The 25,846-nt window shown below is 43.9% G+C and overlaps 1 protein-coding gene across 1 annotated transcript in view; it reads left to right on the top strand.

Moving 5' to 3' along the window:
• Positions 1-22,757, top strand: part of LOC147710188 (E3 ubiquitin-protein ligase TRIM39-like) — a 34,202-nt gene extending 11,445 nt beyond the window's left edge. The window contains exons 2-4 of the mRNA XM_086919945.1: positions 3,029-3,051; positions 8,423-8,472; positions 19,928-22,757. Of these exons, the coding sequence (XP_086776071.1) occupies positions 3,029-3,051; positions 8,423-8,472; positions 19,928-20,277 (423 nt within the window). The 3' untranslated portion in view covers positions 20,278-22,757. The remainder of the gene's footprint in view (positions 1-3,028; positions 3,052-8,422; positions 8,473-19,927) is intronic.
• Positions 22,758-25,846: the final 3,089 nt, after the last annotated feature.

The raw sequence follows: 25,846 nt of genomic DNA, 5'->3' as shown, positions 1-25,846 counted from the left end.
TATAAAACAGATAAATAACCTAAAGAGGAAATCAGAATTACACGCCAGGGCTCTCTCCAGATTGTACTCTGCTACAGGAAATAGGCACTTCTCATCATTGTTAAAAGTATATAGAGCGAAGATTCCACCGGTCTTATCATATGCTACTGAACATATACCAATAAAGCAATGGTCTTATATGGACCTACAAGAAGGGAAAATTTTGAGAAAAATCTTAAAGGTTTCAAAATCTACTCCTGTCCAAGCCTTAAGACTAGAGTTCTCTATAACAAGTTCTTATGCTACAGCTGTTGCCAACGTTGTCAGATGGGCCTATAATATCCTGCACGCTAACGAAGGATCACTGCGTTCCTTGCTAAAGATCGAGACTTTTGAATTAGATGCGACAAAGCTTACATTCCTTAAGAATATGACAGTGGCATTCCAGATTGCTAAACTTAATAAGGATATTCTGCTCACTTGGTCGACCACACAATTGAAACTTTTTCTAAAATGTTTCACGCCTAAATTGAGCTTTGATCTTGATTTTGCACACTGTAGCAAGTTATCTTCATATAAATTCTATGTTGAGACATTGGAATACAAGCAAGCACAGCCATATATAGGGTTCTCCCTTACACATGGTGCAAGAAGGGTAATAACAATTCTGCGCTTAGGGATTTTACCAGTGTTGACTATCACCTCAAAATGGACACCAGGCGGATCCCCGATATGTACATTCTGTCAAGGGGGTGATCAGAACATTGAGCATATCCTATTTGTATGTCCCTACCCAAACATAGTAACAGCACGGTCAAGATACCTTGACCCGATATATCGTAAATGTAGAATTACTACAGTAAAAGATCTGTTACTTGTGTGTAAACAACCACCCAATGAATTGGTATGTTATAACTTTTATACATTTTTAAAATCTTTTCTAACGTTATATTAACTCCTAATGACTTTTTCTATGTAAACTGCTTTTACATTTGTGGTCCTCAGTAGAGTACCAAAACAAATAAAACATTTTTTGACTTTGACTTTGACTTTAAGTCTGCCAGGGTGTCGCTCCTTACTGTGGTTTGTGCTGGCTTCTATGTTGTATGCTAGGGCATTCTTCTTTGTTTCTTGCAGGAGGAGTTGGTACTGGTTGAGAGCTGCCTTGACGTGGTATGGCCCCTTGTCTCTTTGCTTTTGTGCCACTTCTTCTCTAGTTGCCGGCAGTTGCGTTTGGTGGATTTCTGCCCCTCGATGAACCTGCTGACTTTTCTGGCAGGTCCTTAGGATTTGGCTGGCTTGTTGGGGAAGATTGTGTCGGTACATTCTGTGATCCACTGGGAGAAGTTATTTGCAGCCTGTTCTGGGTTGAATGGTGTGCCTGGGAGCTGGAAGTTGAGATTGTTGTACCACTGGTCTTCTGATTTCTTTTTCCCGTTTTTGCGGGTGGAGCTGGGAGGCTTAGTGCGAGTGTTGATAGGTCCTGTGGTGGTGGGTCCAGGTGAGCTGTGCCACATGGTGGATGTGAAGATGGGGTTGAGCGTCTATTTAGCGATGTGCGTTGGATCAGTGACCAGTTGCTTGAGGCCGATGTTGCTCATGCTTTCAAGGAGGTTGTGTTGTGCCACTGGGGTCGCCGTGGTGGAAGTTGAGATCCCCTAGGAAGATGTGGTGCTGTGAGTCAATGGCGACCAGGACGATGGGGTCAGGGATGGAGTTGCAGAAGCTGGAGCATGGTCCTGGTGGTCTGTAGGCGATGGTGCCTCTGATGGTGCTTTTTCTGTCTGGGTGTAGCTGGAAGTTGAGATGCTCCATTATACGGGTTGAGTCGTCTGAGGAGATCTTGCAGCGGATGATGGCGTCCTTGTTGATTATGGCAAATCCACCTCTGTGTTTGTTGGTTCGGTCCTGGTGTGTTATCTTGTAGCCTCGGGGGATGGCGATGGCAATGGCGATGTCCAGTGCAAAGACAGAGTTCAGCCAGGTCTCTGTGAAGTTGATGACGGCCAAAGAGAGGGATGAGTTCATGTCCTAGATTTCCGTGGCGTGTTTGCTGAGTTATTGTGCGTAGTGTAGAATACACTGAAGTTGTGCAATGGTGGTCTCGGTCAGCATGGTTGACGGTCATGTTTGTGGTGTTGTTGGTTGCTTTGCTTTTGCATGTGAAGTGCTGGTGCTGAAAGAGAAAGGTCCTTGGGTGGTGTGCCGAGATGTGTGGCAGCAGTTGTTGTTGATGCAGCCGAGATGTAGGCCTCAGTGATTTGAGGAACTGAATCTGCATGGGGTGGAAGAACCAGGGTTCCTGGCGCTGGGCACGGTCCAGGCGCATACAGGCAAAGTCAGACGTGCCTTTGGAGCGTCTGCTGCACGTGCCTACTGCACTCGGTCGTTGCGCAGTTACGCTGTGACCGCCAATAAGTAGGTCCTGGAAGGTGGGAGGGTCACTGGGAGGTGGTGGGCGGGGCCAGTAGGCAGGAAACAACAGTGGGAATTGTGAGGGGAGAAAGGTTCAGCAAAAACAGGAACAGCAACAATCAAAACAGCGGAGGAAGCAGACAAAGCAGAGCATGAGAGACAAATACAGGAACAACAATAGGGACACAAACCAAGCAGCAAGAATACTTAGCGAGGGGCAGCAGACACAGGGACCTGCTAAATGGGGTCGCACTGCAACCTCCGTTAAGTAGGTCCTGGGAGGTATGAGGGTCAATGGGAGGCTGTGGGCAGGGGCCGGCATGAGACAAAAACTGTTGGAATCGCAGAGGAGAAAGGCTCAGCAAAAACAGGACTGCAGCAATGAAAACCTCAAAGACGCAGAGCAAACAGTGTGTGAGAGACAAATACACCAACAATGATAGGGACACAAACCAGGCTGCAACAAAAATTTGCGAAAAGCAGTGAACACGGAGACCTGCTCCTGTGTCATTGGCCCCCGTCACTGTTTTTTAACCATAGAGAGTTAAAAGTGTTTCACTCTTAAAAACACCGCCATAAATTTAGCATCTTCTCTGGAAACTGATTTCACTGTGTTTGTTTCTCTGTTTTGCAGGATGTCAGAAGCACCCTAAGCAGGTAAGGATGGTTTATTATTCTCCTCTCAGTGTGTGGCAGTTGTCGGCTGAGTGGTTGTTTTGACATAATGTTGATCAACATACCTGTGTCGAAAAGTGCTTGGACCGGGTATTCCCTACCAGGATACTGCAGTGGGGATGTGCACACTTCTGGTGTCGTTTGTGGTGGATGGAGTATACCACGTGGATCATTCTTCTTTCTTCTTCATCTGGTGGGACATCTGCAGATGTTGGTGTAATTGCCCTGATATTTGTTTTTCTGGTGTTGTTTGTGGTCGATGGCATATGCCACATGGATCATTCTCCACCCGCCATCATCTGGTGGGACTTCTGCTGATTTTGGTGTCATTGCTCTGATATTTGTTCTTCAGGGTGGCTTGTATGTCTGGGTTTATCAACACATTTTCACTCTCTGACTTAATTTGCTTCAAGCTGACCAGTCCTGGACAAGCACCTGTCTGGAGTGAACTTCCTCTGCAATCCCCCATGGGCGAGACTGGATTGGTTTGGAACCTGTGTGGGTTGAGCTGTTGTATCTGATCATGTTCACAGGTTCCAATGTAAAGGTTTGGTGAGGGTCACCTCCATATGGGAGGCCCTAGAGCTGGAGAGTTTGTTGGAGCGCCAGAGTGGCTAAAGATCAGCCCATGACTTTTTCTAATTCTCTGCACCTTCGTCGTTCTGTAGCTGCACAACCCTGCATGCTGTGAGCTCTGATGTCCCCGCCTTCATCAGTTACCATGCACACACTGGCCAGTTCTCTTAACCAGGCATACAACCCATCCACTAATCCATCAAGGTTCTGTCTTGTTTGCCAGAGTATGACTGTTCCTAATTGGGGTTTACCAGGAATGCAAAATTGTCATTCGCTACATTCACCATCTTCTGGTGTTTGTGGGGCAGACTGGACCTCGCAAGGGTGTGTGAGAATGTGGGGCGCTCTCTTCCTCTCCTCCAAAATACCAAAAAGAAAACTGCCCATTCTGGAAACATTGCTTAGGGCAGAAGGAAGTGATGTCCTCAAACATCTTCCTCTCCGTTGATTGATGATGATAATGAGGACGAGGCTGATCAAGGGGAAAACGAAGAAGAAAGTGTGAAGTATGGTCAGAAAATAATGAAATGGTAGAGAGGCACCGATGCCTGGTGGAGGTCAGTTGCCGGGAGAGTCAGTAGATGACTACATAGCCAAGGTAAGGGCCTTAGCAGCATCTTATAGTGCAACCATTTCAAGATGAAATGTTCAGAGACCAGCTGGCATAAGCCATTGCTAAGAAAAGAACACAAGAAAAGCTTAATGAAAAAGGACTTTGTTCTAGCAGAAGCCATATACATAGAAAAAAGGTTTGAACGCATAAAACAAAAGCTGAGCGTTAAGAGGACAAGAGCTCAGGACATTACAGAGGCGCACCCTTCACTGTGTACAGAAGTCTTCACTCTGCCCAGACACCCAAGGCCCCTTAGGTGTCCAAGCCTCGGCTACTCACACCTTTTGGCTTGTGCAGAAGACCTCACGAAGACTCACTCCCTCCAGACATGATCCCTATGAGGTGGCCAAGCCGCTACCATGCACATACATGTCTTGTGTAGAAATCTTCACAGGAGCCTCTCTCCAGACACCCAAACCCTCTTCAGGACGCCAAACATCCAAAGCCTGTTCAGGCCACTCAGACGTCTCCCTCCTTCATTAACGGATGATGATGATGAAGAGAATGAGAAAGAGGGTGATCAAGGGGAAAATGAAGAAGAACGGGTGAAATATGGTAAGATAAAAATGAAGTGGTAGAGAGGCACCACTCATTGGTAGAGGTGATTGCCAGTAGATGACTGTGTAGTGGAGTTAGGGGCTGTAGTGGAATCTTGTAAATATGTGTCATTCCAAGACTAAATGTTCAGAGACCAGATGGTTCAAACTATTTTCTGCAAAAGAACCCAAGAAAAAATATTATTGATGAAGGACTTTACTCTAATAAAGGCCATAGATGCAGCGAAAAGGATTGAATCCTTGTCTCAAGACAGAAAACAATGATGTGCAAGTTCTGTGGAGCAGCCTTAAGTTTAGAAGGTAGGATCTAAAGAGGACAGGGGCTCAGAGGCTTAGAGGAAAAACACCAGAAGGAACGACGGAGCTGGAGACATAGATAATGGCTGCATTGATAGGGGTGTTGTAAGAGAAGAAGAGGCAATACCTATGATTACAGGTAAACATGGTAGCAGAAGCACACAGTAAGTATGTTTACAATGGATCTAAAGATGAATTTCATCTAAAAATGTGTGGAGAGTGATATGACTGTGATACTTTTTGTGCAAGATCAAAGTGAATTTAGAAACTGTCCAAGAATGGCGGATTCTGCCGAACATTATAAGTTCATTGGAGATGATGTGGTCCATGTGTATCAAGGGGTGGAATTGAAAACGGTCTGATATCAAATTAATGGCATATGGCAGGAAACAAATAAACGTGGTGGAATGCTTTGACCCCACATCACTTTTTAGGCTATGGCTGCTGGTGACTTTTAAAAGTGATTTGGTGAAATATTTGGCCCAAATTCGTGTGAGTGAGCCGGCCTTCTCATTGGGTTGGAGGGGGCTCACTAGCTCCCACTCTGACTCACTCACTGTCACTAGGTCTCATTCTCACTCTGACTCACTCACTGTCACTAGGTCTCATTCTCACTCTGACTCACTCACTGTCACTTGGTCTAATTCTCACTCTGACTCACTCACTGTCACTTGGTCTAATTCTCACTCTGACTCACTCACTGTCACTGGGTCTCATTCTCTTTCTCACTCACTCACTTACGCTCAGTCAGTCTAACTGAGTCTCCTTCATTCTCACTCAGTCAAACACAATCTCACTAAATCAATGGCGCTCTGATTCACCTATCACTCAATCACACTCTGACTCATCTGTCGCGGAATCTCACTCCGACTCCCCTTGTCTCACTCAGTCTCACTTGTTTCCTCTTAGTCCCACTCATTCCGCCTCACTATGTCTCACTCATTCTCTCAGTCTCACTCTTGCTATGACTCACTCAGAATGTGACTCACTCATGCTCAGTCTCACCTAGATTCACTTATTTTCACCTATTCTCAGTCAATCAGTGTTAATCTGATTCATTCGATTTCACCGACTCGCCTTGTTCCATCCGTTCTCACTAATTGCTATTCAGTCTCACTCATTCAGTCACTCAGACAAAATTAGTATAATTGATTCTCACTCTGTCTCACTCAGAGTGTGGCTCACTAATGACCTGATTTAAATCTCGGTACAAAAGGGGGTGGTAATGGACGGAGCATCTGAACCAATCAAACACTCACACCCAGTCAAAAGATCTGGGTTTAATCCATGACCGTTCTTTAGCCCACTCTGCCACCCCAGTTCAGACATGGCTATATGCAAATCAGTCTGACCCTGTGCCTCATGGGAACAGTCCAGCCCGAACTGCCAAGCCATGCCTTCCCTGGACCGGAAACAAGCTTCCGAAGACCGGTTTCTGGCATTCCAGCCGTCTTCAGCCCGGCTTGCTTGAATCCAGTGGCAAAGTGAGCAAGGGACTCACGTCTGAGCATACCCTGCCACACTTATGGCGGCCAAAAGCGTTCATGTAGCCAAAATGGATTTTTAGTTTTTGCGGACCAGGAAGTGAATGCGAGCAAGAAAGCATTTCCAAATTGGTATCCACAGCTACAACGGGTTCCGTCCAAACAAAAACTAAAAACGGCAACTCGGCAACATCGTACACAACGCGCCTGACTCTCCCCTCCAGAACACTGGGAGTCAGGCAGCTTCAATCGAGCTCATAAAAACATACAACTTTTGACTTCGTGGACACTCCCAGTTAACTCTGATGAACGCGAGATATTGGTCCTGATGAGAACTCGCAAATAACACAAGTTCGAAACGCGTAGACTTTATGTTATAAGCCAAAGTTACAAATTAACAATTGAAGATAAATTGAAAATTGTGCATATATATGTTTCAAAACACTTATTGGCTTTTTGTTGTGAATACTGAGATTCCAGCAGATATTGCACCATTGATGCTTCTTTGTGTTGTTTGTACTGGTATGATTGATGAATGAGTGTGGATGAATGTACAATAGAATGTAAATTTTTGTAAATATGAGAATTGTTTTTGATATATTGAATGTCACATTTTTGTGTTGTGTACACCAGGTTTTAACATTTGTATAAAAATCTGTCAAATCATACACCTAATCAAGAGTGGAAAAAAAGAAAAAAAATTCAAAAATAAGAAAGAAAATAAATGAATTGGATTAAAAACCATCAAACATATTGTCTTATCCGTATGTTTGGACCAAATAGTTGTCTTATCCATTGTTAGCGGCATTTGCACCTATTTTGTTCATTATAAGCTTGTGGCAAGCTATGCCGTTGGGAGCCCAGACCCAGTGGTGGTTTTTTGTTACTGGTTGCAGCCAATAAACCTAATCTTTGACTTCACCTAGAAGACTTGTGTTTCTGTGGTCCGAAACAGGGAGAACTCGAAGTTTTAAGGTGTGTCCCCTGGCACCGCCGGGTCCATAAAAACCCGGTACTTCAGTACGAGAGTGGTCCCTGGCCGAGGAAACCCACATGTACCTCACTCGGAGGGATGAGAAGCTGGAGGACGACTTAATGGCCTGGCGCGTTATGTGTGCGTCTGGGCTGGCAGAAGAGGAGCCCTCCTCACAAGGCACAACTGTCAGTGAGGGCAGTGGTTTGGACATTCCCCTTGGGTCTGGGTCTGACGGGGAGCGAGAGGGTAGACCCCAGTGATGTTCGCTGCCCGCATCAGTGCCATGCCTGGTTCCTTCCTCACAGTGCTTTAATTGTGTGTTGTTGTATCCTTTCCCCATGAGTTCGTTCCTTCCCTGATGCCGCCTGTAGTCCTAAGTGTAGCTAATAAGGTCATCGATCTGCTTGCATACACTGATTTGATGCCAGTTGTGTGTTATTGTTTATGTTATATAAACTGAAAATAAAGTTATTTAAAAAAAAGTATATACACGAGACTCCATCAGGAGCAGATGAAACCTGTGAGTCACCCCCCCCTCTCACTGACCTAACCGCCGCTCCTAGAAGACCCACGCTGAGGCACTCCATACCTTTACATGAAGCACACTGGTCTCACTGAGCTATCTGCCTTAGAGCACCCACATCCTGTCATAAGATATGAAAGGTAACTACGTATATCGTTATAGCTTCGACTGTTGTGTGTGAACAGTAACTCACACTGAGCTCTAGTCCGCAGGCGCTGCTCTCAATGCTGGATCTTATTTCAAATGCTGGTCTTATGTGATGTTCATCCTTTGTTCCTGTGGCTGTCATTGCTCTTTAATACAAAGATGATGTGTGTGTTGTTACAGGTGTAATAATGTGAAGATTCAGAGCCCAGAGGTGGTAAAGACTTATAAAGGTAAATATCATTGTGATGATTAACTCTGTATGTTACTGTTCAAGATGGGATGGTGTGGTATGGTATAGTATGGTACGGTATGGTATTGTAATGTTATGGTGGTATTCGATGGGATGGAATGGTAAGGTAGAATGGGATGGTATGGTATGTTATGGTATTGTATGATGATTTGGTATTTAATAGTAATGTGCGCATGGGTCAGTGTACAATCACTTAATTTGTGTCTGCAATCTATGTCGTTTTCAACGTTTTCTTGATTTGTACTTCTCTCCTGTCTGTATCTGTGCTACTGCATTTCCTGGGTTTATATAGTTATTCCCCCTTGGACATTCATGCTACGTTTATTGGAAATTCAGATGCTGTAATTTAAAATCTGAAATTAACGAATCTGCTAGGATTGACAACTGCCGGCAACTCCGTTATTGTAGTATTCTGAGATTTTCACTCTTGAATGGAAAATTATCCCAGAAATTGGTATTTGCTGCATAACACATTCTATGTTCTCTAGTGCACCTACACTGACTCAGAGCATGAATTTACATTGACCTAACACATGTTTTTACACCGACATAGCGCATGCATCACCACCAACCTAGCGCATGCATCACCACCAACCTAGCACATGCACCTGATCCAGTGGTTCACCAACTACAGATACTCTACTACCGGGATAGTACGGGCGATAAAGACTTCAGGACAGGATAGTTACCTCTCTAACACCGACGATTGCGCCGCACCCCTCTCTGACACTCTCTTCCTCCCTGCATTTGCATTTGATTCTTTTTGCATTTGATTCTTCATCAGTATTTTACATTTGATTCTTAATCAGCATCTCACAGCATCTCTCCCAGCATCAGCATCTCCCCTCTGCAGCATTCAGCAATCTTCATCTCGTGCTGTTGTCCTCGTCTCACTAACTAAAGCTACCTCAATTATACCTTTCGTTCTGGATGTTCCACCCATTAAAGTTTTGATATCGTAAAATACTAAATCTAAATGGTCCAGCAAGGGGATGGTGATCATCACACCATGCTTATATGTTACTTTATTCTGTCAGGCCATTGTTCATAAACCCATCCCCTTCATTTTTTATTCAGGTTTTATTTTCCCACCCTCATTCACATTTCATCTGCTACAATTGTAAAATCTAACATGTAAGCTCATTCATTTAAGTTTTTCACTGCCGGTTGTCCTCTTCTTGACCCACATGTCATTCTTCCCGGCTGACTTTCAGTTGTCATGCGCAATTATCATGTGACTTAGCTCACTTATTATTATTATTACTATAATTATTATTGAATTAGATTTGTAAGGCGCACAGCTAACCGTAGGTTTCCCGGCGCCAACGGACATATTACAAAGGAGAGGACAACATCTACTGATTAAATAGCCAGGTTTTGAGGCCTTTACGGAAGTTCTTATGGCGGACTTCATGACACAGTGGTGTGGGTAGCAAATTCCACAGCACAGGGGCCAGATAGGAGAAAGACCTTCTGCTCATACATGACAGTTTGAACCTAGGAACTAGAAATTTGGCTTGAGATGAGGATCGGCCATACATGAAAGGCCCAAATGTGCACTAGTAATAAAGTCAGAAAGACAGATGTTACCATAAAAAATAAATGTTTTCACTGTATACCACCTATCTCTACTCTATTTCCCTTTATTTATTAATACTTTCCCCGCATTAGCAGTAGTATAATAGCTTATTTTCTTTCCAGCAAAGCAGGTGCCATGCACACAAACTTATAAGCCGCCTTATTAGTGCCTTATGCGCATGCGTAAGAATTTCCCTCCTAGCGATAGGACGTCATACTACGTAGATGCAGTTGACGCATTCGTAGTAAAGATTCCCCGTTTAGTTCTTCGTTCATCCTGTTAACGTTAATAAACACATAGGCAAGCTTCACTAGCCCGCATTTTTATGTTGTACATATTAGTTTTATACAAAACACAATTAATAACATATTACTGAATTAAACGAGCAGATTGCTTTCAAGCAAGTCTCTTTTCGACGAGTCCTTGCTCCATCACACCTACAGCAATCTATAGCATGCACTCTGTTACCAAGATCACCTCTTTTGCTAACATTTACCCAACCACACCACGCACATCTACACTCACCTCTCACTCTCTTTTCTTCTTCATCTCTCCCTTCGTCCCTCCCTCCACTTTTCTGGTACAAATTTCCATGAGAGTTGATCTGGTGAAATGCGTACCTTGTAAGATTTGATTTAGAAATTTGGGGACCTTATTGCAAAAAGAACTTTGAACTGGGAGATAACCATTTTTTTAGGAAACTACTAAGTCTACCTACTAGAACCCCTTTAATTCCGATTGTTATGGATTTTAATATCAAACGCACTGACCATCACGCTTTACTAAGACCTCTCTTATTCTGGGTGAGGATATGGTCAACTCCTGAGCTGTTACACTATAAAGAAGGCTTAGAAGAGATTATGAAAAACGACCAGAGTAGGGACATCCCATGGCTTAAATATGTTGCACCGTGTATGACGAAGTTGGGGTTATCTCACTACTGGGAAGAACCATCCCAGTTGACACAAATTATTAAGGTCCACTTTTTGGGTTCATATCAACCACAGTGTGCTACGTAGCTCTTCTATTGGGTCTTTAACATCAAACTTCCTTCTTTTTAAAGATGTAGCACAGTTCAAACCCTTTCTGGAAGAGGTACGCCCTCAACTAGCGAAATCCTTGTACATGAAGGTTAGATATGGGGTGCTCCGAACAAATGTCAACAAATCAAGATGGGGCAATACTCATGATGGCAAAAGTAGCGATTTGTGCGTATTATGCTCACATGACAACTAAGAAAATGATATACATGTATTTTTTTTCTGTCCCACTTATGACGCATCAAGGAAAAAATGGATTAAGCCAGTTTGTAAAAACTTGAACACCAGATGTTGTAGTGAGGCAGAACGTATACTGAAGACAGACACTTCACAATTGATTGTTTTCAGTGTAAGTAGTTATTTATTTAATATGAGCCTTATAAGAGCTAAAGCTGGGCTGAAGTTATGATGGATCATGTTTTTGCATACCTTTGTAATTGTCGCAGTTAACTCTGCACTTGCACTTTACAACCTATGTGTACCTATGGGATACTCGGATTTTGAAACGACTTAATCACGATACTGCATAAACTGAAATTTCCACTCAAATATAACTGAATGTACATAGGGAATAAAAAGCCATGAATTAAAAAAAGTCTTGTTTTGCTAAATTGCCTAGCCTTTATTTTACTGTATTTATTGTAACATATAAGTTTTAAAGGCGATAGTTGAAATTGGTAATACAATTGTCATTTTATTTAAATACCCCTACCGCGTTGATCTGTAATTGATATTTTTACACCAACTGTATTTTAAACAAAAAGTGTTTTAAAAATGTATCTTCTGTGGTTGAAATTAACCGAAATAAAGATTTTGATACTGATACTGATTTACTCATCCTACACGTGGGAACACCGTCACACGAAAAATAGTGACTCATGTGGAAAATCCAATCTTCAACTAAATGGGTGTTCACACCTAATAGTGAGTTTTGTAACGTGGCATGAGAGTTCAGCATGCTATTCTGGCTCAGTGTTTCTGCTTGCCTCATGCACCACAAACTGTTCCTAAATGGGCACTCACTAACTTTTGCGCTTGCTTCGGTATGCACAAATACCTGAAACAATATCTGTGTGGTAAAGGCATGCATGGTAAAGGCACAAATGCCTGTGTGGTAAAACCTTTGTGGTAAACGCTGTTTCCCACTGTCTGATGTAGTGTTCTGTATCGTGTGTGGTGTTCTGTCCAGTGCAGTGTGCCATCCAGGGCAGCCCCGGAGAGTGTACCCAGTGTACTAATATGTCTAATATGATATGGTTTGCAGCCAAGTTTCCTGTCTAGTATAGACTTCCGGTGGTTGTATGATGTTACAACTCGTGTTATTACAACGCGTGCTGTTACATCGCAGTTGTTACAACGACTGCATGTTACCACGCTATGCCTTTACAACGCAAGTCTTTACATCGACTTGCGCTAGGTGGCGTGCTAACATTAGAAAAGTGTAATTTACTATTCCAACTCCAGTCCACTTATCAGTAGGGAAGGTGTTGGGATAGTAAACTACAGTATTTTTAATGTTAGCACGCCATCTAGCGCAAGTCGATGTAAAGACTTGCGTTGTAATGGCATATCGTGGTAACATCGTGGTCGTAACCACGGCGAGGTAACAGCATCGCGGTCTATTGTCAACGTTGTTAATGATGTTTCCCCTTCCGGTATGCGAGCTGTGCTGTCTAGTTCACTGCACCATCAGTGGGCTTTTTAGTACAGTTTGCTGCTAGTGCAGTATGCAGTTTAATACAGTATGCCATCCAGTATAGTGTATCGGCTACAACAGTGTACCACATAGTACAGTAGTCTGTCTAGTACATTGTGCCAACTAGTGCACTGTGTGTTCTAATGCTGAGTGCCATCTAGTACTGTGTGCTCCCTGCCTAGTTCAGTATACCATCAGGATCTGTAGGGGTCACCAGGGCAGTATGTTTTCTACTACAGTGTGCTGGGCATTTCAGTGTGGCTTCCAGTATGATGTGCTGTTTAGTATTTTATTGTGTCCATTGCATTGTGCTGCCTATAGCGATGTCCCATTTAGTACAATGTGCCTTCTAGTACACTGTGTTCTCTTGTGCAAAGTGTGGTGTAGTGCATAGTTCCCTTTAGTACAGTAAGCTATCTAGTTCATTGTACCTTCTAGTACTGTGCACTGCACTAACTTCCTAGCACTCAATGCTGTCTAGTGCAGTTTGCTGTCTTGTACGAACATCTAGAACATTCTTCTGGTATGTACAGTGTGTTGTCTAGCACTCTATGCTATCTATTAGCAGGGCTACTGGAATTATGTGGCAGGAGAGGACCAAATTATGCCGCAGGGTTGAGTAAATTATGCCGCAAGAAAATGCAAATTATGCTGTGTAATGAGGCACAATCATTTTAATTATTCCTTCATTATTTTGTACTTTTTACACTTGTTAACACTGGGCATTGCATTGGATGTACCTCATTAATACCGGTTTAATACCCATATATAGCATAATCAACAGAAAGGTGACCAGGCAAAAGACCTTCAACTGCTAACACATGCCACTGTAATTTTTGAACCGTTTGAGATAGAAAAATGTTTTTTGTTAGAGTCTTCAGATTATGCAGCTGACAATAGATTATGTGGCAAATGCGGCAAATCTATATTGGCAAATCGCCACAGCCACAAAATCACATAATTCCAGTGGCTCTGTCCATTACTATTTATTAAATGGTGCAGTGTGCCATCCAGTATAGTGGGCTCTCCTGTGCTGTGCATAATGCAGTGCAGTGCGCTGTTTAGTACTCCAGTACAGTGTGATTTGCTGCCTAGCGTTGTGTGTTACCTTGTACAGTATGTGCTCAAGTGTACTGCACAGTGCAATTTGCTGTCCATTACAGTGTCCTGCCTGTCGTCCTGCTCTGTCTAATACAGTGCGCTGTCTGGTGTACTTTGCTGTGGTATGCAGTGTGCCGTTTAGTGAAATGTGCTGCTTAGTGCAGTGTGCTGTGTAATATAGCATCTTCTATAATGTGGTCTCTTGTGTACTGTGTCATATATTACCTTGTCCTATCTAGTGCATTGGGCTCTCTAGTGTAGACAGCCATATACTACAGTGTACCGCCTGGTACAATGTGCTGTCTTGTGCATAGTGCTGTATAGAGCAGCATGAGGTTTCGTAAAAGGAGGTACCTAACGCAGACTACTGACTAGAACAGTGTACCTTCTAGTAGCTGTCTGCCACAATGCGCCATCTAGTACAGTGGGCTCTCTAGTGCTGTGTAATGCTGGCTTAGTTACTTATTGTCCTTGACTACCTGTTTGCTCTCTCTACTATAAACTGTTCAACCATTTGAGAAGTGCTGGGGCTCTTCCTTTCACATTACAGAAGTGTTTGCCCTTCCTTTCACCTTAACCCCTTGCGTGCTGGGGACGGAACCACTCCGTCACCAGCCACGGACGCGCTGTGCTGGTGACGGAGTGGTTCCGTCACGGTGCGGCCGCGATTTCGCGCCTGCGTGGCTGTTCTAATGAGCGGTCGGGGCCGTGACGAAACTACTCCGTCACAAGCACAGCGCGCCCGTGGCTCGGATGGAGTGGTTCCGTCATGAGCATGGCGGCGCAGAGCGCCTCCCCCTCCACCCCCAGCGCCACGGCGGAATTACCGCCGCGGCCAAGGGGTTAAAGAAGTGCTGGCGCTCTTCCTTTCACATTAAAGAAGTGCTGGTCCTCTTCCTTTCACATTAAAGAAATGCTGGTCCGCTTCCTTTCAAATTAAAGAAGTATATGTGCTCTTCCTTTCACATTAAAGAAGTGCTGGTGGTCTTCCTTTCACATTAAAGAAGTTCTGGCGCTCTTCCTTTCACATTAAAGAAGTGCTGGTGCTCTTCCTTTCACATTAAAGAAGTGCTGGTGCTCTTCCTTTCACATTAAAGAAGTGCTGGTCCTCTTCCTTTCACATTAAAGAAGTGCTGGTGCTCTTCCTTTCACATCAAAGTAGTGGTGCACTTGTTTCACATTACAGAAGTATAGGTACATTTTAGCTCTGGTTAATTTGAATACATTGAGCGTGTTCAAGTGCAATGTGCCACTAGTATAGTGTTCTATTTGGCAATATTTTGTATTTAGTGCAGTGTTCTCTCTAGTGAAGTGTGTACCAGACTTTCCAATACATGTTGCTGTCTAGCTCTGTGTATGGCTAATGCACACAGTATATGGCAGTCTGTAACTGTGTTGTATCTGGTGTAGTATGTTGTCTAGTGTATTATGTGTTGTAGTAATGTGTACTCTTTAGTGCAGTGTGTTTCATACTTTAGTATCCTCTGTAGGGTACAGTGCTGTTAATGCAGTATGCTACCTGCAGTTGTGTGCTCTGTAGTGTAGTGTGCTGTCTAGTGGGCTGTGGCGACTAGTATAGTATTATTTCTAGTACAGTTTGCGTTCTAGGACAGTAAACTGTATAATGCAGTGTACTCAACTGGGTAGTGCAGTGTCACATACTGTGTGCTATTTAGTGCAGTGTTCTAGTTAGTACTGTGTGTTGTCTAACGCAGTGTGCCATGTGACGTAGTGTGCTTCATGTGTGGTTCATTGTAGTTTGGTTCATGTGTTGTGTAGTGTAATATATTTCATGTGCCGTTGTATAGCATGCACCGTATGTGGTAGTGTGGCATAGGGTATGCGTCATGTGATATTGTGGTGTAGTGTAGCATGCATCATGTGTGGTAGTGAAGTATGTTTCAAGTGTGATGTAGTGTAGTATGTTTCATATGTGGTGGTGTAACATGTGTCATGTGGGGTTGGGATGATGTAGTGTCATTTGGTTCATGTGTGGTAGTGTGATGTGGTGTAGTATTCTTCAGTTGTGGGAGTGTCGTATCGTGTAGTATGCATCATGTATCTTAGTGTAGTGTAGTTTGGGTCATGTGCGGTGTAGTGTAGTATGATTTATGTGTGGTAGTGTGGTGTAGCATGCTTCATGTTTGGTAGTGTGCTGTATTGTACTATGCTTTATGTGGGGTAGTGCGGTGCAGTGGAGTATGCTTCATGTGTGGTAGTGTGAGGTAGTATAAACAAACAATTAGTGACTTGTATTTATTTCAAAAGTTTGAGATATGAAAAAGTTAAGAAAAGAACTATTCACAACAGTAAAAAAACTCACCAATATCCAATACTCTGGCATGCCTCTTTCAGGCCAAAGTACAGCATCTTCGCTGAAACAATCATCCCCACACCCTCAACCACGCAGAAATACTGTCCTCTTTCTCCCCGCTTACTGCCAAGCAGGTTTTATGCCTCACCAACTCCGTCAAGTCCGGCTCCTCAGTGGATTCTTGCCCTCTGAAAACTCTACACTCAGCCCCTGAGATAATGTGCTCACCGTACTAATAACTTTAACGAAATGTTTAGCTCCGGCTACTTCCCCAAGGAAGGGAAAAGAGCAGCTATCCTTCCCTTATTAATATAGTCCAACCTTAGCCCTCAGGATCCAAGCGGCTACCGACCCAACTTGCACCTTCCACTTATGGCCAAAATAGTGGAAAAGGCAATAAAACTGGAATTAGCTTCCTTCATAAATACAAACAACCTATTTGATCTGATACAGTTTGGGTTTAGGAGCGAGCACAGCACCGAATCGGCTCTGATTGTCGCCTCAGAAGATCTAAGAGCTACCGTGGTGGCTGGTGACATTTGAAAGTGGTGAGGCGTAAAATTATTGTCGTACTGCACTATGGCGAGCGAGCATAGCGAGCTCCCCTGAACAACTTACAGGGAGTTCAGGGGGGTTCTCCCCCTGAGAACCTTTTGAAAAAAGAGTGGACAAATGGTGCATTTTCAAGCAAACTTGAGAAAGCTGGAAGGTAAATGAAGCAATACGATTGAGTTATTTATCATTTAAGAAATTGCCAATTTTTATGAGTTATACAGAACAATCTTTGCGTATGCTGATGTGTGGGGGGGGGCATATTGTGCCTGTGCGTGACTGCCTCATGTGTGGCTTGTGTGACAGTTACTCGGAGGATTTCTTGCTAAGTGGCTCAACGGCTACCATGTTAGCTACTTTTTGGAATGCTAGGCGGCTTATCTTGTTTTGAAAGGTAGCGAAGTTTTGTGGCAAAGAAAGGAGGACAAAGAGGCATTGCCACCACCAACCACAATGGAACACAAAGCTATTGAGTAATTCATTGCCACTCCTTACAGACCCCCACCAATCCCCCACCCTCCCTCCTGCCCACACCAAGGATTTGGTAAAGACCAACCGGCAGTGGGAGACATTTTTGATATTTGGGCAACATGTAAAACAATAGGTGCTCCCATACATCCTGCATTCTCCCACATCTTCGATGATTTCACATATCCAGTTAAGAGATATTTTATTATTAAGAGTTTCCAGGCACAGACTCAGCGGCATTCACAGAAAGATTCACAGGCTGAACAAGTGCCAGAATCAGGATCAGCAGGGTTTATCACTCACAAATTCGACATATAACAATGTCTAATCCACCAGTGCGATGTCTGTTGTAGTAAACGTGCGACTTAGGGTGCGATAAAGGGAGTTTTAGGGAGTTACGGATCCCTGCACTAGGTGCTCTCTTGCGCACACGTAGGCAGCGATCGAGAGACTCACAAAGGGAGTGTGAGGGGTGTGTGCTTCATACAAAGGCCTGTGCTAGGCACTCTTCTGCGCACACGCAGGCAGAGACTTCAAACCTTTAACACGTGTTTTAGTCAGTTTTTTCAATATCATATTTAATAGGCACACAATTTTTGGCACCAAGGGTATAGTATAGTAGTGTACGATGTGATGCCCTACGCAGCACAGTCCGTGATTAATACTCCAGAGTCCTGCATTGTGTTTTTAGAGGCCAGCCTGGGCAGGAATCACGATAGGCACTATATTTACACGTGGGGTGGCACAGGTCGCGTGCGGGTGCATGTTCAGGCTGTCATTACGGGCAGGGGGGGTGGGGTTGCGCAGGTGTGGGTGGGGGGAAGTGGGATGTTAATTATTTATAATTAAAAATCTTCCCTTAATCCCTTTGATATTCCCCAAAACTAAGAAGCATTTTTATACGGTAATATTTGTGGGCTGATCAGAACTGTGTAAGAACATTAGTGGCAGGGCACAAGTCCTATACAAAGAAGTAGGGCGAATTACAATATACAAATTACCTCATGACGTCACGTACTGAACGTGCCCCGGTGTCTGAAAATTACACCGGGACACGTTCAGCATATTTCTGTGGGCCCCAGCTTCTAGGCAAGGGGGGACGGCATCCACCTTGTGAAAAGATGGGGGGGGGACGCCGTGTACCTGCGTGTACCCCCGACTCGAGCCCTGGCTAGTGGCATCTAGCAGAATGCGTGCGTAGGTTAGAGTTCACGCGGCAGCAACAGGTGGAGGGTGAGCTACCCTTGACATGGAAGTAGGTGTTAGCCCTTTTCTTACTAGATCTCTCGGCCGAAATCAAAGCTGGCAATCATGATGTGTTGATTGACAGTCTCCACAATATTGGAATTAGGGGAGTGGCTCTCGCTCTTTTGAAATCCTTTCTGTCCGAGTGGGAACAAGGTCACCATGAACAAATTTGTTTCCAACTCTTTTTCCTTACCCTTGCGGGTGTCTCAAGGGTCTTCCCTGAGCATTACCCTTTTTAACTTATATGTCACCCCGCCTGATCAGGCTTATTAAAACCTTTGGCTTCTCTGTAGTATTGTATGCTGATGACACCAAAGTCGTTGTCTCAGTGGCCAGCAATCCTGCCGATACTGCAACCAGATCCCAAAGTTTTTTGTTGAAAGTAAGTAGCTGGATGACCAACAACTGCCTCTAGTTAAACTCAGGAAGAACTGAGGTCCTCCTCTTCGGCAACGATGTCTCCTTTTGGCACCACAGCTGCTGGCTGCAAGAAGTGGGCACTTTGCCGGGCACGGTCAGGAAAGTAAGGAATGTGGGGAAACTTTTTGATATCAAACTGCCTTTTGAAGGTCAAATTAATGCTGTGACCTCGTCATCCTTCTACATTTTGAAGATCATTAGGAAAATGCTTCCTTTCATTTGCCATGAAAGTGCTTCCTTTCATTTGCCATGATTTACATGAGACAGTGTTCACCGCCCCTGTCCTACCTAAAATAGATTACTGTAAGGCTCTTTATTTGAACATGGAGCAAAAACTCCTCAATAAACTACAGATTACTAGTCACCAGCCCACTTCACATGCCTTAATTAAGCTGCAATTTAAGCCAATTTTACTTGGTACACTCTGTCCAGGTCGTTGGGTTCCTCCACATCTAAAAATGTTGCAGTTCCCAAATTCAGACAGTCCTCCTGGGGCGCCAGAAGCTTTGTAACCTGAACCACCAAACTCTGGAATACTCTCCCTCTAAATCTGAAAGGAATTACAAGTCTTCTTAATTTTGGAAAAGCTTTAAAAACCTGGCTGTTTGGCTAACAAGTCTGACCTTCTCTGTCATAACTGTCGTGCAGTGGCAGCGGTAGAACGCCCTGGGCAATCGAGTGCTTTCAAAAAAAAAAAAGTTAATTTCACAGTATGCTTCATGTGTAGTAGTGTGATCTGTATTATGTGTCATGTGTGGTAGTGTGGTGTGGTCTAATATTCTGCATAGTATAGTGTGTAGTAGAAAGTCCTCTCTATGTAGTTCAGTGTGCTGTTTGGTGTAGTGAGTACTCTAGGTGAATGTGCGCTTTAGTGTAGTGAGCGGTCTAGTGCCGTGCTCTCTAGCACAGCCTGCTCCTTCCAGGTTTGATTTAAATGAATCATATGTAAAACAGAAGCAGTAATTACAGCCTTTGTTTGTGTCATTAAATCTCTAATTGTGAATATCTTCTCTGCAGTGATGGTGACTCTGGATCCTGACACGGCTCATCCTCGGCTCCTCCTGTCTGAGGGGGGGAGACGTGTGAGATGGACAGACACAGCACTGGTCATTCCGGACACCCCCAAGAGATTCACCCACTACCACTACTGTGTGCTGGGGAGCGAGGGGTTCACCTCTGACAGACATTACTGGGAGGTGCAGCTGCTGCAGGAGGGGGCAGGGTGGCATGTGGGGGTCGCAGCAGAGTCTGTGAACAGGAAGCGAAGGATCACATGGTCACCTGAGGGGGGAGTCTGGGCTGTGTGGGGGTGGGAGGGCCAGTACTCTGCCCTCAGATCCCCCTGTCTCCTCATGAGAATCCCTTGAAGCTGGGGGTGTATCTGGACTACGAGGATGGGCGGCTGTCCCTGTACAATGCTGACTCCATGGAGCTTCTCTACACCTTCCCGCAGACCCCCTTCACAGAGAGACTCTTCCCGTACTTCCAGCTCTGGAAAGGAACAGAGCTGAGGCTGGTGTGAGAGCTGCAGAGCGCTTCAGCCCCTCATCTCTTCCTCCCACTCCCTTCTGCAGTGATAACAATGTCACAAGGAGCATTAGCAGAGACCCATTTCAATAATAAAACTCTCTGTTTGGGGATTAGTCTCTTGGCATCTCTCCTCTGTCTCCCATCACAAATTCAAAAGCCACCACAGTTACAGGCGGAGCCACCGGAAATCTTTTTATATTAATATTTTAGCGCCTCTCAGATGAAATCTAATTCAAGTGGTGACCCAGCTGTGTGCAGAAATCTCTGCATTTGTCGTGCTGATGGGAAGGGGAATGATTGAGGGTGAACTGGTCCAGTTTACCGGGTCAGAGTTTGTTGTGTCAGGTGCCACCTGTTTCCAAATTGTGCCCCTGGATTCAGAACAAGGTGACATCTCACATTTTACTGCTGAGCAACACATGAAACAATAATAACTTGTTTTCTAGAAAGTGATTCCCATCACAGTTATACATCTGTCCCGTCCACGTGGATTCTTTGTAATATGCAGCCCCAGAAGAGCAGAGATCTGTGTGTGATCATGTGCTCTGGACATAAACTTCACCACAAGCCATCCAGTTCTTGCCCGTCTGATGAGTGGGACTTGGGACCCAGGTCTTAAGTTAGCTAGGCTCAAGACAGTTGTTTTCCTTCTATAGCTGGTGCCTCAAAGTCTTTGTTAATGGAGCCCTAATTATGTGCATGTAACAAACATGATTACAAAGGAAATGGTGATATGGTTTGGGTAAAATATTTCTGAGTTACTGTTTGGGAGTGAGCCAGAGCAGTGGTTGTTAATCTTTTAACTTCTGTGGACCCCCCCCTTAATCGTTACTGGAATCCGGGGACCCCATTTGAGTCATTACAGGAAGCCAAGGACCCCAGTCTTAGCAATTTCTATGGTATGAACCGCAAAACAATACACACAAATACTGACATTTATCAAACAAATACATAAATGATGAAACTTTTTATTTAATTTACAAACAAATATAAAAAAATCTACATTTTAATTTTATAGGGGATGGTGTAGCTTTTCTAAATTCAGTTGTGACTATTGTCCATATTGTGTTCTGTATAATACACTAGCACTGCTCCCTCAAAACCGTTTGAGGATACTTACTCCATTTTTAGCTTCCAATTTCAAATTCTTTCACATTTACAAAATGATTTAACATTTTACATAATACTTCTTTCTTAATATAAAGATCATCTTGTGGACTAACCACGCTCCTGACCCTCTCATGGATCGCAGTATCAGGACTCCCCCTTTCATTCTCTCACTCGTACTTGGCCACAATAAATAAGAAAAGAGGCACAAAGGAAGTTTACAATGTTTATTGAAACTATTGGACTCTAAAATGTAATAATGATGGCACAAGTAAGAAACAATTACATGTCAATAATGTCATCAGCATGAGTAATAAATCATATACAATGAATAGCCCTGTCATGTTATCTGATAGATCTGCCTAAGACCTCCCACACTACTACAGCTAAGTGGTTATCAATTAAAGATCTCTGGGTTTGGTGGCGGACCCCGTACCTTAGGGTATACTGGTGGAGGTTCTACATCTCAGCTGACGCAGCGCTCTTGTCTCAGGACCTTAACTCTCTGTGTTTTCAAAACCTCTGTCCCCAGTTATATGACAAGATATGTGCATTCAAAACATTAGCTGCATTCTTCTATTCCTTGTAGGTGCTACTGTCTGACCAGAGAGAATACCAAAGGGCAATGTTGTTTGACCTTGCCTAGGGTTTCCAGACTAAATCCCAGTAAAAGAATTGAATACAAATAAACGTGCTAGTTCTGTGTGAACATACAATGTGGCAAAAAGAATGCATAATATTTGGTAACACGTGCAAAACCAACAAAGCCTAAAATGTGCATGATTAGGCTAACAAAGGGAAAACGACAATGGGTAATATAAGAATCGCACGACATTCCAAAACTGAAGCGTTCATTGAAAGGGAACTGTGGGCCTGATTCTGAAGATGCCCAGAACAAGGATTCTGCCCCAAAAACAACTCCTGCCACACCCCCACAGTTGAACCTCTTGATTATGACTCCCTATGGTTTTGATGATGCAGTGGACCAGCAAATGGAGCTAATGGAGTTCCATCAGGATGGGGGTGATGTGATCATATTTCTTCATCCCCTGAATGAGACGTATAATGCCTTGAAGTCTGCCCTACTGCTTGTTAATGTTTATTCCTTGCTTTCTCATTGCGTCCAGTCTTGTAAATCATAATAACTTGTATTTCCCCAGTAGATTTCATGTGTAACTGTATAGCAATAAATAGATAAATCAGTGAGGTACTCAGCCTTATCTCAAAGTTCTTATGAAGTTCTGTGGTTATACTGAATAAGCAGATACCTACATCATTATCATATTAAATCTCTTTATTGATGTCATAACTACATTCTCACAATTGCTTTATTAAACTTCTTGCTTTCTCAAATTTGCTTAAAAAGGCACCATTTGCCCACTCTTTTCAAAAACACTTCTTGGGGAAGAACCCTCCCCTTCACCCTCCCTTATGCCAGTCAGGCTTGCTCGCTTCGCACACTTGCCAGTAGACACTCACCCCAAACTTTTACGCCCATCACTTGCAAGTGTCACCAGCCGCTACTTGCAGGATTATAAAAGGATTTATAGATCCAACCCTTATTTAAACATAATCCTCAGTTTGCCTTGTGCCAGCAAAGGCTACGCAGGATCACATTTGCCAAGATGGGAAGTTGGACAGAAGGCTTCTTACTGCTCTCTTTGAGGTTTTAATATAATCGTGTCCGAAGTGCCAAAATAGAGGCTATTAAACTAGTCCAGTCTAGACGCTACACCAGCAGTACCGACGGGAGCATGCATCTCCAGGTAAATGGGTCACTGTGTGTCTCAGGTGCTGCAGTGCAATAACTTGCACTGCAGACTTCAGTGATTTGTCTACATAAGGTTGATTGTTTTCAAGATGTCACCCAAAGGGTTTTGTCACATTTAGGTTCAATAGAGAATGTACTACAGGCTTACTTCCAGGATGGGAAAGTGAGCGGTTTTTGTGGGGCAAGGTAGCAGGAGGTTCTGGAAAATCAGTTTCTGCCTGACAGGGGGATGTTTGTAGGAGAAATATGCACCTGCTTAAATCTGTAATACATCTATTCACTTTCACCCTTCTCAGTATGGACATGGATTTGTTTTAGATGTATCCTTACTGGCCGACGGAAGACCTACGCTACTTGGCCAGAAGACGTCTTTCCAGCTCACACGATTACTGCTGGGTTTTACCAGATCCATCTACATGGCTTTTAACTTAAAGGAGTTAAAGGTCTTCATTTGTTGGACCACTCATGGACCCTAATGAAGACTGGATTCAGGGGATGAAGGTCATCCATTGTTGGACCTCTCATAGACCCTAATGAAGACTGGATTCAGAGTTTGAAGGTCATCCATTGTTGGACCGCTCATAGACCCTAATGAAGACTGGATTCAGAGGCTGAAGGTCATCCATTGTTGGACCGCTCATAGACCCTAATGAAGACTGGATTCAGAGGCTGAAGGTCATCCATTGTTGCACCTTTCATAGACCCTAATGAAGACTGGATTCAGAGGATGAAGGTCATCCATTGTTGAACCTTTCATAGACCCTAATGAAGACTGGATTCAGAGGCTGAAGGTCATCCATTGTTGGACCGCTCATAGACCCTAATAAAGACTGGATTCAGAGGCTGATGGTCATCCATTGTTGGACTGCTCATAGACCCTAATGAAGACTGGATTCAGAGGCTGAAGGTCATCCATTGTTGGACCGCTCATAGACCCTAATGAAGACTGGATTCAGAGGATGAAGGTCATCCATTGTTGCACCTTTCATAGACCCTAATGAAGACTGAATTCAGAGGCTAAAGGTCATCCATTGTTGGACCGCTCATAGACCCTGTTGAAGACTGGATTCAGAGGATGAAGGTCATCCATTGTTGGACCTCTCATAGATCCTAATGAAGACTGGATTCAGAGGATGAAGGTCATCCATTGTTGCACTTTTCATAGACCCTAATGAAGACTGGATTCAGAGGATGAAGGTCATCCATTGTCGACCGCTCATAGACCCTAATGAAGACTGGATTCAGAGGCTGAAGGTCATCCATTGTTGGACCGCTCATAGACCCTAATGAAGACTGGATTCAGGGGCTGAAGGTCATCCATTGTTGGACCTCTCATAGACCCTAATGAAGACTGGATTCAGAGGATGAAGGTCATCCATTGTTAGACTGCTCATAGACCCTGTTGAAGACTGGATTCAGAGGCTGAAGGTCATCCATTGTTGCACCTTTCATAGACCCTAATGAAGACTGGATTCAGAGGATGAAGGTCATCCATTGTCGACCGCTCATAGACCCTAATGAAGACTGAATTCAGAGGCTGAAGGTCATCCATTGTTGGACCTCTCATAGACCCTAATGAAGACTGGATTCAGAGGCTGAAGGTCATCCATTGTTGGACCGCTCATAGACCCTAATGAAGACTAGATTCAGAGGCTGAAGGTCATCCATTGTTGGACTGCCCATAGACCCTGTTGAAGACTGGATTCAGAGGCTGAAGGTCATCCATTGTTGGACTGCTCATAGACCCTGTTGAAGACTGGATTCAGAGGATGAACGTCATCCATTGTTGGACCTCTTATAGACCCTAATGAAGACTGGATTCAGAGGATGAAGGTCATCCATTGTTGCATCTTTCATAGACCCTAATGAAGACTGGATTCAGAGGATGAAGGTCATCCATTGTCGACCGCTTATGGACCCTAATGAAGACTGGATTCAGGGGATGAAGGTCATCCATTGTTGGACCGCTCATAGACCCTAATTAAGACTGGATTCAGAATATGAAGGTCATCTATTGTCGACCGCTCATAGACCCTATTGAAGACTGGATTCAGAGGCTGAAGGTCATCCATTGTTGGACCGCTCATAGACCCTAATGAAGACTGGGTTCAGAGGCTGAAGGTCATCCATTGTTGGACCGCTCATAGACCCTAATGAAGACTGGATTCAGAGGCTGAAGGTCATCCATTGTTAGACTGCTCATAGACCCTGTTGAAGACTGGATTCAGAGGCTGAAGGTCATCCATTGTTGGACTGCTCATAGACCCTGTTGAAGACTGGATTCAGAGACTGAAGGTCATCCATTGTTGGACTGCTCATAGACCCTGTTGAAGACTGGGTTCAGAGGATGAAGGTCATCCATTGTTGGACCTCTCATAGACCCTAATGAAAACTGGATTCAGAGGATGAAGGTCATCCATTGTTGCACCTTTCATAGACCCTAATGAAGACTGGATTCAGAGGATGAAGGTCATCCATTGTCGACCCCTCATAAACCCTAATGAAGACTGGATTCAGAGACTGAAGGT

The sequence above is a fragment of the Lissotriton vulgaris genome, chromosome 5 (assembly GCF_964263255.1).
Source record: "Lissotriton vulgaris chromosome 5, aLisVul1.2, whole genome shotgun sequence".
Lineage (NCBI taxonomy): Eukaryota > Metazoa > Chordata > Amphibia > Caudata > Salamandridae > Lissotriton > Lissotriton vulgaris.
The sequence above is the reverse complement of the archived record's forward strand: the minus strand, read 5'-3'. Positions and strand labels throughout refer to the sequence as shown.